The sequence below is a fragment of the Vitis vinifera genome, chromosome 11 (genome assembly GCF_030704535.1).
Source record: "Vitis vinifera cultivar Pinot Noir 40024 chromosome 11, ASM3070453v1".
In the NCBI taxonomy this organism is placed as follows: domain Eukaryota; kingdom Viridiplantae; phylum Streptophyta; class Magnoliopsida; order Vitales; family Vitaceae; genus Vitis; species Vitis vinifera.
Window position 1 is genome coordinate 18,151,076 of NC_081815.1, and position 13,380 is coordinate 18,164,455.

The window sequence follows — 13,380 nt, forward strand, 5'->3', positions numbered from 1 at the left end:
TAAGCTAGGTATTTTTGAATTCACGCAGCAAGTCCTAAACATAAAATCAACTTGGTCACAATCACTTTATGTGAGACATAGTAAAAATTTGGATGGTGCTAGTCACACCACCATTTTTACCCCTTGGCTTATATGGCAAATAGTTATTGGATATTATAAAAAAGTGGGCCCCATTTATTAAATCTAAAAGTTTGCTGCCACCTCATCACCACTTGCCACCTAACAAGGTCGTAAAACAGACAGTATTGATTAGCATTTTTCCACAAATTTAAAGCATCATAAAAGTAAAAAAAAAAAAACGGATGATACAAGGTCTATGTTAACCATAGTACTATATCATACTACATTTTTTTTTTTAATTGCAATATTATTCCAAGTAAGATATCACAAGCTCAGAATTGAAATACATTGGTTTTTTTTACTTGTTTGCCCATAATATGGAGTTTAATCTCTTTCTCGATTCTAAGAAAAGATACCCATCTCTTATCATATATTTATCTTATTTTAAGTGGTGTAACGCCCGAAAAAAACCCATTCCCAAACCAACACAAAGAGAGGCACACATAATCAGGAGTACACCATCAAGTACAAAAAAAATATATATATATATATCATTTCAATATTTTTAGTATTGAGAAAACAAAGTATATTTACAAAATCAAAGAGAATCAAACCCCAGGATGTAGAGCCATGAAAACTAAAGTCAAGGACAGCAGGAATGAAATAAAGTAATACAATTCTTGATGTCACAAAATATTTTCAGTGGTATAAGTGATCCTTGTTCAGAAACATCAATTTGTACTAAAAGAAGGCAAACTTCTACCAAATAAGGAACAAAACAAGTGTAGATCATTGTATACCAAATAAAAACAGAAAATTACCAATACATGAAGTCAATTAAGGGTTCCCAATGAAATACCGATACAAAGCATGTAATCAGGAAACAAATTTAAGAGGGGAGGGGGTATTCTTTTTTCTCTTATTTTAAGATAGGCTTGTCCAAAACTAACAACTTAGTTGTTTACCAGTTTATAGAAGAAAGTGAGAGATTGAGAATCATCAGTATAAACATCAATTTAAAAGAATGGGTGCCAACTAATTAAGCATCATTTATCTCAACATGCCAATGAAATCAATGTAGATATCACACTCAACTTTGGTATTTCACTCAACAAGGACTTGGCCATGAAAGAAGAGCACCACATATTGGGATTTTAACCATTCAACTGTAAAAACCAAATATTAAAGAGATGTGATGCACAAAGGCACAATCCTACAACCTATCAAAAAACCCAAAAAAAAAGGAACATAATCGAACACCTAAAACCTATTAAATAGAAAGAGATTGTAACTTCTTCAAACGCTTTATGGCTGGGGAAATGCTCTTAATTCCATTCCGGCCTTTCTTCAGAGACTTGGCTCTCTTCTTGACCTTTTTTGTCTGAGGCATTTCTCTAACAGGACCAGGAGGTATCCCTTTCTTGAGGGCACTGCCTCTAGGGGTCACAGATGGTGGTAGTCTCAAGCTTTGGGGAGGTAAAGGACTCTGGGGCTTCCACACCAAGTTATTTTTTATGGAAAACTTTACCTTCTTGGCACTCTTCCCTTTACTCTTTGCAAGAGCACTGCTTTCATCATCTCCTTGGCTACTTACATCATGTTCATTGTTATTCTTAGCTCTCTTTCTCTTCTTGGAGACAGTACCATTAACCGGCCTTGTAGGGGAATCACACAAACCCATTAACTCATTACCCAGACCAACTTCAGCAGCAACCTTCTCAAACTGCATCTGTAGGTTTGAAATCACAGATTCATTGAAGTCTATCAAACTCTGATCACTTGAAGGTTCACAGTTTGAGTTCTCATCGTTTGGGACAGTTACATTTTCATTGTACTCAACTGTAGCACTGTTTTCTGAAACAAGATCAGGACTTTTTTTTTTCTTCATTTTATTCTTCTTATCACTTCCACCAGACACTTTCTTAAGCTTCTTGCTTTTCTTCGAGGCCTTCCGAGCAGAGCCATTACCAACACTTTCAACAACTTCAGAAGCACCTTCCACTTCCGCCTCAGGTTGGGCAATCGGGATCAAAGTCGGTAGTTCATCTTCATCACAATTATCATCCTCAGGAATAGAAATTTCAATACGTGCCGATGCAAAATCCTTCTCCAACTTTGCAAAACCCTCATGCAAACCAAAAAGGACTTTCCTATTCCCCTGAAGGCAATCAGGGGCAGAACCCAACTCATAGAACTTCTTTGAAAACCCAAATCCCACCGCTAAAGTTCCAAACGCCACTGCATCCCCATCTCCACCCTCATCCCCACCCAACCTCTTCACCTCCAACAATCTCTGACCCATCCTCACCAAAAAATCAAACACATTCGACTTCACCTTCCCCACCAACACCTTATCCGCTGACCTCCCCATAACCTCAACAAAAGGCTCAAACAAAACACTCACAATCTCTCTCCGTACCGGCAAAAACGGCCTCAGCTCCTCAAGAAAAACAGAAGCAACATGATACCCAACACCATTCCCACTGAATCTCCCATCCTCCAACTCCAATACCACAATTAATCTCTTCGAGATCTCCAAATCCCACGAATTATTCTTCAAAACAAGAAAAAAATTGTACATAAATTTCCGAATCAAGAGATAAAACTTATCTAACCTGAGAGCGTCGATACCGGGCCACTCACGGCGCATGGTGAGGAGGAAGACGGAAAAATAATGAATTGAAAGGGGCAAGTTGAGAGTGGTGAGGAGAGAAGCGAGGCGGTCGATGAGGTCGGATTGAACTGGCGTTTTGTCGGCGTGCCAGAGGGAATAGAAGAGGCCTTTCCAGACTTTCTTCATGTCTTCTTCGGAGACTTGGGATTGGGAAGGGAGCCATGTATGCAGGAGGCGGAGGGCTTCGTCTCTGGTGGATTTGTCGCAGGAGGCCAGGTGCCTGATTCGGTCAAGCGCCATAGATGAATGGATTGAACGTTGTGGGGACTGGGGAGACGCTAGGGTTTTGGGATCTAGGGTTTGCGGGAGTGTGTGTGTTGAAAGGCACGGTGGAAAACCCTAGGGGTAATTTGGGAAATGTGAATGATTTCCATATTGCTTTGCAGGGGAATCTGACGAAGGCAAAAAAAGGGAGGGGGGATTTGTAATTAAAATGGATAATGAGTTTTCTTGTGGTTATCCAAGAAAATTAATTCCATTTAATCACTATTTGTCGAAATATCTTCTTTATTTTTTTCAAACTTTTCTTACTTGCTATTTAATTCTTTATGTAGCCTCTCATTTTCTTAAAGTTGGCAAAGAGATTTTTCTTGCATATCTTGCTAGTTTTTTGTTAAGACCTATAGAGCCTAATCATTATCCTAATAGTAAGAATATTTTAAGTTGGGGTATTTTGGGGATTTTATACTCTGGTTGTCTTTTTTATATCATGTTTAGGGTAGTCAACTTTGAGAGAGTTTTATTTTTTGGGGTATTGAGAAAGATAGAAAAACGCATAGAGAAAAATCTAGATGGTGAGATGTTTTGATATTTTCTTGTACGATCATTTCATTATAGTGAAAATTTATAGTACCTACAAGTGAACGTAACTCTCATATTGAGAGTGAGCCACTATAAATCTCATGTACTTTTGTTATTTATTTTTCGCATTAGTTTATAATTGCTTTTGGAAAATAAGTTTAGGGTGTTTTAATCCTAGCAATTAGTATCAAAGCTTTTGGTTTTAATTAAGAGTGATGGCTAGCGAAAATGGTTTGACCCCTAGAATCGGGAAGTTTGATGGTATAGATTTTGTTTTCTAGAGAATGCAAATTGAAGATTATCTATACGGCAAGAAACTTCATTTACCTCATTTGGGAAAGAAACCAAAAAAGATGTTGGACAATGATTAGGGTCTCCTTGATGGACAAGTGTTGAGAGTTATTCGGTTGACATTATCAAAGAACGTTGCCCATAATGTGACAAAGGAGAAATCGACCAAAGGGATTAATGAAGGTATTGTCTGATATGTATGAGAAGTCGTCTGTAAATAACAAGATATTTCTCATGAAAAAATTGTTTCATTTAAAGATGAAAGAAAGTGCTTTGGTAGCAACACATCTCAATGAGTTCGACACCATTCTTAATCCATCGTCATCTATTGAAATTGATTTCAATGATGAGGTTCGAGCTCCAATTCTTTTGGCATCTCTATCAAATAGTTGAAAGCTCATGAGGGCAACAATTAGTAACTTTGTATGCAGTGCCAAGTTGACGTTTAATGATATTAGGGATCAGATTCTTGCTGAGGAGGTTCATAGAATTGATTTGGGTGAAGCCTCAACATCAAGTTCAACCCTAAATCTCAAAAGTAACCGTAGGAGGAATGACAAAAGTTCTAATAGGAATAAAAGTAGATTGAAGTCGAGGAATGAAAGAAGTAATTCCAGATCTGGGCGGAATATGGAATGTTGGAACTGTGGGCAAATAGGTCACATAAAGAGCATTATAGAGCACCGAAAAATAAGAAATAAAACAAAGGTGATGCTGCAAATGTAGTCACTGAGGAGATACATGATGTGTTCGACTCAGGGACATCTTTCCACACAAACTGTACATCAAGAATTTATGGAGAACTATGGGCCTATTTTGTTGGTGTTTTTGAAAATTGTTCTAGAAAATAGTTTTTAAGAACAATTTTTAGTGTTTTCATAAACAAAATTGTTTTTGGGAATTGAATTCTGAAAAATAGTTTTTGTTCTCAAAAACAAAAAAAAAAACATGTTTGGTTGAGTTAAAAAAAAAGTGTTTTAGAACAAATAAAATAAAAAATATGTTTGGAAGTTAGTTTTTTTTTTAATTGAATGTTTTTTTCATAACTCCTCTCAATTTATGAAAAAATATGGATAAAAAAAATCAACAAAAGATAATAATAAGAGGTTGATGGATTTGAATGGGAAATCAAATTACATTTTTAGTTTTTTATTTTATTTTAAAATTTGATTTTTCTTTTCTTTTATTTTAATTATAATAAATAAGAAGATGAAATATTTTAATAATAAGTTGTTAAATATCATAATAAAGGAGGATTGACAATAAGGTAATCCTCTTCAATAAATGATTAGATTTTTTAATAAAAAGATAAAAATAAATAAATAAAAGGTTATAATACAAATTTAAAACTTTTGTTAGCGCTATAAATTAATGGTAGAAATATTGCATGCAAATATTTAAAGAAAATATTGATAATTATATAAAATAAGATATATTTTATTATTTTAAATATTAGAGACAAATATTATTAATTCAAAGATTTATAATTTATAATAATATATTTAGTTGAAATTTTCTTAACTATCTGTCATTTTTTTTCCTACTTTCTACCAAACCTTATCCTTCCAAACTTTCTAATTGTTTTCATTTTTAAAATAAAAATAATAGATGTGTTTTAAACATAAAAATAATTTGACAATTAAATTAATGCAAAGCCTTTTTCATATGTTAATTTTTTTTTGTAAAATAATTTTTTATCAACTTAATATTTTAAATATATTAAAAAATTTATTGCATCCATTTTTTAATTAATTTTTGTAATTTTAAAATTAAAAAAAAAATGTATCAATTTTTAATATAAAAATGGTTTTTTTTAATAGTTTTTATTTTTTTTATTTTTTATCTTTTAAACCTCCTGCATACCGACCCTAACCCCAAATTATTTCTCCACTTTCTTCTTCATCGTCCTCTAAGATCTCTCCCGCGTCTCTCTCACAATCTCTCCCTTTTGCTTCTCATGGTTGCTATTTCTACAAAATCCACGCTCCTTTCTTCCTATTTCATCTCATCACCTTCATTCCCTTACTCCTTTTCTCATCTCTCTCACAAACACACATATTTACCCACCTTTGTCATTCCATATGAAACTCAAATTGCAATAGCCACCATCACCAACATTGTCACCATCAATTTTTCCATATGAAGCTCATATTATAGTAGCCACTATCACCAACTGTGACATCTCACATCAGATAGGGGGAAAGTTTCTGGCGCTATATACGTATGGACTTCTCTTAACCCTGTAGATGCATTTTAAAGCTATGAAGGCCCCTTTGGGTCCAAAGCAGACAACATCTACACGATTGGGAGCGGGTCGTTACAAATGGTATCAGAGTTAGGTTCCCGACCTCAATGTGGGGTTTGTTTGGCCCCATAAGGGTGTTTTTCTGTTTGGTCCCACAATCTCATGCGACACAACGAGGAAGTTGTGTCTGCATGGGGGGTATTTGTGACATCTCACATTGGATATGGGGGAAAGTTTCGGACGCTATATATGTAGAGACTTTTCTTAACCAAGTAGACGCGTTTTAAAGCCGTGAAGACTCCTTTAGGTTCAAAGTGGACAATATTTACACAGTTGGGAGCGGGTCGTTACAAATTTTGTGACATCTCACATCGAATATGAGAGAATGTTCCTGACGCTATATATGTAGAGGCTTCTCTTAACCAAGTAGACGTGTTTTAAAGCCGTGAGGGCCCCTTTGGGTTCAAAGCAGACAATATCTACACAGTTGGGAACGGGTCGTTACAAATGGTATTAGAGTCGATCTCTGACCTTAGTGTGGGGTTTATTTGGCCCGTAAGGGTGTTTGTCTATTTGGTCTCACAATCCTGTGGAACACAATAAGGACATTGTGTCTACATGGGGGGTGTTTGTGGCATCCCACATCGGATAGGAGGGAAAGTTTCTAATGTTATATAAGTATGGACTTCTCTTAACCTTGTAGACGCATTTTAAAGCTGTAAGGGCCCCTTTGGGTCCAAAACGAACAATATCTACACGGTTGGGAGCAAGTCGTTACAAATGGAATCAGAGTCAATCCCCGACCTCGGTGTGGGGTTTGTTTGGTCCCGTATGGGTGTTTGTTTGTTTGACCCCACAATCCTATGGGACACAACGAGGACTTTGTGTCTGCATGGGAGGGGAAGGGGAGTTTGTGACATCCCACATCGGATAGGGGGGAAAGTTCCTAGCGCTATATTAGTATGGACTCCTCGTAACCCGTGAAAACCCATTTGGGTCCAAAGCAGACAATATTTACACGGTTGGGAACGAGTTGTTACAAATAGTATCGAAGTCGATCCTCGACCCCGGTGTGGGGTTTGTTTGGCCCCGTAAGAAGTGTTTGTCTGTTTGACCCCGCAATCCCATGGGATACAACGAGGACGTTGTGTCTACATAGGGGGGTGTTTGTGATGTCTCACATCGGATAGGGGAGAAAGTTCTTGGTGCTATATATGTAGAGGCTCCTCTTAACCAAGTAGACGCGTTTTAAATCCGTGAGGACCCATTTGGGTTCAAAGTGAACAATATCTGCACGGTTGGGAGCAGGTCGTTACAAATAGTATTAGAGTCGATCCCTTATCTCGGTGTGGGGTTTATTTGGCCTCATAAGGGTGTTTGTCTGTTTGACCCCACAATCCCATGGGACATAACAAGGACATTGTATCTGCATGGGGGGTGTTTGTGACATTCCACATCGGATAAAGGGGAAAATTCTTAACACTATATAAGTATGGACTTTTCTTAACCCTGTAGACGCGTTTTAAAGCCGTGAGGGCCTCCTTGGATCCAAAACGGACAATATCTACACGGTTGGGAGTGATTCGTTACAAACGGTATTAGCGTCGATCCCCGACCTCGGTGTGGGGTTTGTTTGGTCCTGTAAGGGTGTATTTGTTTGACCCCACAATCCCGTGGGACACAACGAGGATGTTGTGTCTACATGGAGGGGAGGATGAGGAAGGGGGTGGGTGTGATGTCCCACATCGGATAGGGAAGAATGTTCCTGACGCTATATATGTAGAGGTTCATCTTAACCAAGTAGACTCGTTTTAAAGCTGTGAAGGCCCCTTTGGGTTTAAAGCGGATAATATCTACACGGTTGGGAACAGATCATTATAAATGGTACCAAAGTCGATCACTGACCTCAGTGTGGGGTTTGTTTGGTCCCGTAAGGGTGTTTGTCTGTTTGACCCCACAATCCTATGGGACATAACGAGGACCTTGTGTTTACATGGGGGGTGTTTGTGACATCTCACATCGAATAGGGAGGAAAATTCCTGGCGCTATATAAGTATGGACTCTTCGTAACTCTATAGATACGTTTTAAAGTCGTGAGAACCCATTTAAGTCTAAAGAGGACAATATCTACACGGTTAGGAGCGAGTCGTTACAAATGGTATTAGAGTCGATTTCTGACCTCGATGTGGGGGTTGACCCCATATCCACACGGTTGGGAGTGGGTCGTTACACCAACATTGTCACCATCAATTCTTCCATATGAAGCTCATATTGCAATAGCCACCATCACCAACATTACCGCCATCAATTTTCTCATTTGGAGAAGGAAATTGGGAAAAAAAAAAAATTGAGAACACAAATGTTAGGGTTTGTTATTTGTGTATGGATTTGGGATTTAATTTAATTTACTGTATGATGCATTTTTTGAGGGTTTGAAAGTTTGTGATTTGTTCTCTACCTGTGTTTTTTTTTTTTTTTTTGTTCTTCGTGATTTTTTGTGTGTTTTTTTTGTTTAGTTCACAATGTAAAAAACAGGGAAAACAACTTGAGATTGTTCTCCAAAACCATCAAATTGAGAACACGAAGAACAAATTTGAAAACACGGAGAACAATTGCCAAATGTGTTTTTGAGTGTTTTTTTGTCTTGAAAGACAAAAAACAGTTTTCTGAAACAGCAACCAAGCAAGCCCTATGTTTCTGGGAATTATTGGAAGGTGTATTTGGTAGATGGTAAACCATTGGATATTGTGGGTGTTGGAGACATTCGTCTAAAAATGTCAAACAATTTTGTGTGGAATATTCATAAGGTGAGACATATATTAAAATTGATGTGTAATCTTATTTTGGTAGGGTAGCTTGATGATGGACATAATGTGACCTTCACCGATGGTGCATGTAAGGTTACGAAATGCGTCATGGTTATTGCACAAGGGAACAAAACTGGAACACTATACATGACATCCAGTTGTAGAGATATGGTTTTTATTGTTGACAGTAATGCAATTCAAATTCATAACATTGCAGGCTCAAACACATGAGTGAAAAATGAATAAAATTACTCATATCAAATGATAAATTGTCAGGGTTGAAATCTATTGAGCACAAATTGTGTGAGAGTTGCATTTTTGGAAAACAGAAAATGGTAAGCTTCTCCAAAGTCGATAAGGAGTTAAAATAAGAAAATTTGAAGTTGGTTCATACAAATGTATGAGACCTTTGACTATAGCCTCTCTTGGAGGATCCAACTATTATGTGACATTCATTGATAACTTAACTAAGAAGGTATGAGTTTATTTTCTAAAGAATAAATATGATATGTTTGATGCAAGTGGAAAGCTAAGGTTGAAAATGAGACAAACTTAAAAGTGAAGTGTTTGAAGTCTGATAATGAGGGGGAGTACATTGATGATGATTTTAAGTGGTATCACGCTGAAAATGGGATCAAGATAACAAAAGCTATTCCTAGAAAACCTCAACAACATGGTGTGGCTAAAATGATGAACAAGACCTTAAATGAGCGTGTGAGGTGTATGAGGATTCATGTAGGATTGCCCAAGACATTTTGGGCAAATCCAGTTAACACTGCAGCTTACTTGATCAATAAAGGTCATTCGGTTCCTTTGGATTGTGGAATACCTGAAGAGATTTAGAGTGGCAAAAATGTAGACTTTTCTTTTTTGAAAGTGTTTGATTGTTTTTCTTATGTTCATATTGATGTTGCTATAAGAAGTAAACTTGATTCCAAATCTAAGAAATGTTTCTTTATTGGTTATGGTGGCACCGAGTTTGGTTATCGTTTTTGGGATGATCAAAATCGCAAAATCATTATAAACAAGGATGTGATCTTTAACAAGTATGTAATTTATAAAGATAGGTTAGGCAAAGTTTCAAACAATGCAGATTCTGAAGTGAAGATGCATGAGGTAGTTCACTTAAAAGATTTTTTGAATAACAATTTACAAGTGAATGTCTGTGAAGTTTAAGAAACCACACCCCTAGAAGATTAAGAAAATGTAACCCCATAAGTAAATCAATCTACTCCTATGATTGAACTTAGAAGATCTTCTAGAACTATTAAGCCATCATAGAGATATTCTCCTTTACTTAACTACATTTTGCTTATTGATAGAGGTGAACCAAAGAGTTATGAAGAAGCAATGCAAGTTGATGAATCAATCAAGTGGGAGTTAGTCATGAAGGATGACATGGATTTGTTGATGTCCAATCAAACATGGCAATTGGTAGAACTACCAAAAGGGAAAAAAGCTTTGTAGAATAAATGGGTATATCAAATAAAGGTAGAACATGATAGTAGCAAGAGGTACAAAGCAAGGCTCATAGTAAAAGGCTTTTAGCAAAATAAAAGCATTGATTACATAGAGATTTTCTCCCCAATGGTCAAATTGACAACAATCAGAATAGTACTTGGGTTAGTGGCAAAAAATAAATAAATAAATAAATAATTTGCATTTACAATTGATGGACATAAAAACAACATTTCTTCATGGTGATCTGAAGGAAGAAATTTACATGCATTAGACACAAGGCTTTCAAGTTCAGGAAAAAAAGAAAATAGTGTGTAAGCTACAAAAAAGTCTATATGACTTGAAACAGACTCCAAGACAATGGTATAAGAAGTTCAACAACTTCATGAGCAATAATGGTTATTTGATGTGTTAGGCATATAATTGTTGTTGTATCAAGAGGTTTGATGGCTCCTACATTATTTTACTGCTTATGTTGATGATATGTGGATTGCGGGGACTAGCATACATGAGATTGACAAACTGAAAAGAAGTTATTAAAGGAGTTCGCAATGAAGGATTTAGGTGCTACAAAACAAATCCTTGAGATGAGAATTACTAGGGACAGGAAGGTCCTTAAACTATCATAGGAAGAGTATATGAAGAAGGTCCTTAGCAGATTCAATATGGCTGGAGCAGTACGACCTAATATGAAAGTCAATGAAATATTACTTTTTATAAAACCGCTATTTAGACTCATACAAGAGCTCAAGAAGTTCTTTCATATTTAATAAATTTTTTATAATACCAATATTATTTTTTTAAATTTATAACTTTCAATTCAGCTTCCTACTAAAGTTAAAACAAAAGCTATTCCAAACGAGACCTAAGAGGGAAGGAGAGTATGAATTGAGAAAGCTAACAAATTTTGTTGTGGTGCAAGTGACTTCTGATGGGTTTGAGCTTATTGTCACAAGCTGATTCAAATGAGCCTCCCCATGGGCTTATATAGAGCCAGGAAGCTTCTGGAGACTCCTAGAGTGGGAAGAGTGTGGAAGGTTCTAGAGAAGCTTGGAGGAATCCACACAATTCTACACTATGGTGGAAGGCATGAGAGGAGTCTAGGGCTTTCTAGAGAATTCCAGAAGTCTCTTGTATATACTTGTACATAGGCTTGTACCTAGAATGATGTAGGACATTCTAGAATAGTCTTGAGTTGTAAGGAACCCTCCAAGGTTCCAGAGAGTTCTATTGGCGCCTATAAATAGGTGAGGGCCTCATTTGGCCAAGGCACCAAACAAGTGAGCATCCAAGCACTTGTAAAGGTTTCCTTAAGTTAGTGAAAGCTTCCATTCTTTAAAGAGTTGCCTACTAAGCTTCTTAAGCTTTTGAGTCGCGAGTGTCTTAGCCGAGCAAGCTAAGCATTGGGAAGCAAGGCTGACTTAGCAAGATCAAGCGCCTTGACTTACCTAAGTGTCACACGAGCTTAGTGAACGACTAAGTCCGTGACATTATGCACACTTCTAAGGCATTAAAGCACTTGCTGACAACATTTTCTAAACTGTTCCAGCTAGTTAAAGGCTCCCATAAGAAAGCAACTGTTGTGAAAGTTGCAACTGATGGGAAGATAATCGACAAGTTTGATGTTCCTAATGGGAAGGTTATATCCTGTAAACTATGTTGCATGGTTTGTCAGGTATGAGTGTCAGGGGCAAATGTGTCTAAATATTAGACCCTTCATAACTCAAAATTTTAGGATACAAGGATTTGACTAGAAAGGATCCAAAAAAAACAGATGAGTGTTAGGATATGACATAATAATAATAATAATAAACAAAATCAATTCAAAAGATAACCTTTTTAGAAGTTTCCATTTTTTCCCTCTGATTTATTTTTTTCTTCTTATCCATAAATATTCTTAGGAAAATTCACTTTTCATAAACTCTTCTTTTTCTCTTATATAATTATTACAAAGAAAGTTGAAAAAATAGAAAAATATCAACCAAAAAAATCAAACATTCACATCCAAAGTAAAACAAGAATGTATAAGGAGGAACCCATATCCACAATCATGTCATGCCATGCCTGCACAAGTACATTGGGTGTAACTGAAGAATTGATGTATGATAGCCTCTACAAGGAAAAAAGTAAGCTTGAATTGTCTAATTGTTGGACCTGGTTAGGAGAGGCCTAATTTTGGGACAAATAAGTGTTGTCACACCAAAAGAACCAACAATAAGGATGAATGAATGAGGCTCCAAGTCAGGAGAGGCCTCTTAGGTCACAACCTGCCAAATGAAAAATGTAAGCTTGAGTTGTGTAATTACTAATTATCATACAGCTGCTTAGGAGAGGTCTGTTAGACCAAAAGAACCAACAATACAAATGAAATTAGGATATAGTCAGCATTCTATAAGGTCGAGGCTCCAAGTCAAGCTATGTCATATCCTGCATCAAGAATAGTGTAAACTTGAGTTGTCTAATTGCCATATGGGTGCTTAGCAGAGGTCTATTTCCGTCAGACATAAGTGTTGTTACATGGAAAGAACCAAAGATACAAACGGAATTAGTGTATAGTCATCATTCTCTACAGTTGAGGCTCCATGTTGAGCCTCCTATGTCACATGGAAAAAGTAAGCTTGAGTTTTATAACTGTTGTACAGGTGCCTAGGAAAGATTTAAGTCTGAAAAAAAAGGTATTGTTACACCAAAAGAACCAAAGATACAAATGAAACTAGGTGTGGTCACCATTCTATAGGGTTGAGGCTTCAAGTCAAGCCTCCTATGTCACATCCTGCAAAAAAGGAAAAAAGTAAGTTTGAGTTGTGTAATTGTTGTATAGGTACTTAGGAGAGGTCTAATTCTGTGGCAAATGTAACACTAAAAGAACCAAAGATTCAAATGAAACTAGGATATAGTTAGCATTCAGTATAGTTGAGGCTCCAAGTCAAGCCTCCTAGGTCACATCCAGTACAAGGAAAAAGTAAGCCTGAGTTGTCAAGTGCAGAACGGGTGCTTAAGAGAGGTCTAAATCCATGACAAACAGGTATTGTTACACCCAATGA

The 13,380-nt window shown here is 36.6% G+C and overlaps 1 protein-coding gene across 1 annotated transcript; it reads right to left on the reverse strand.

Annotated features, from left to right (window-relative positions):
* Positions 1–1,089: 1,089 nt before the first annotated feature.
* Positions 1,090–3,206, reverse strand: LOC100247924 (uncharacterized). Its single transcript, XM_002267189.5, has one exon. It carries the CDS (start codon positions 2,972–2,974, stop codon positions 1,331–1,333), a length of 1,644 nt encoding a protein of 547 aa, XP_002267225.2. The 5' UTR covers positions 2,975–3,206; the 3' UTR covers positions 1,090–1,330.
* Positions 3,207–13,380: the final 10,174 nt, after the last annotated feature.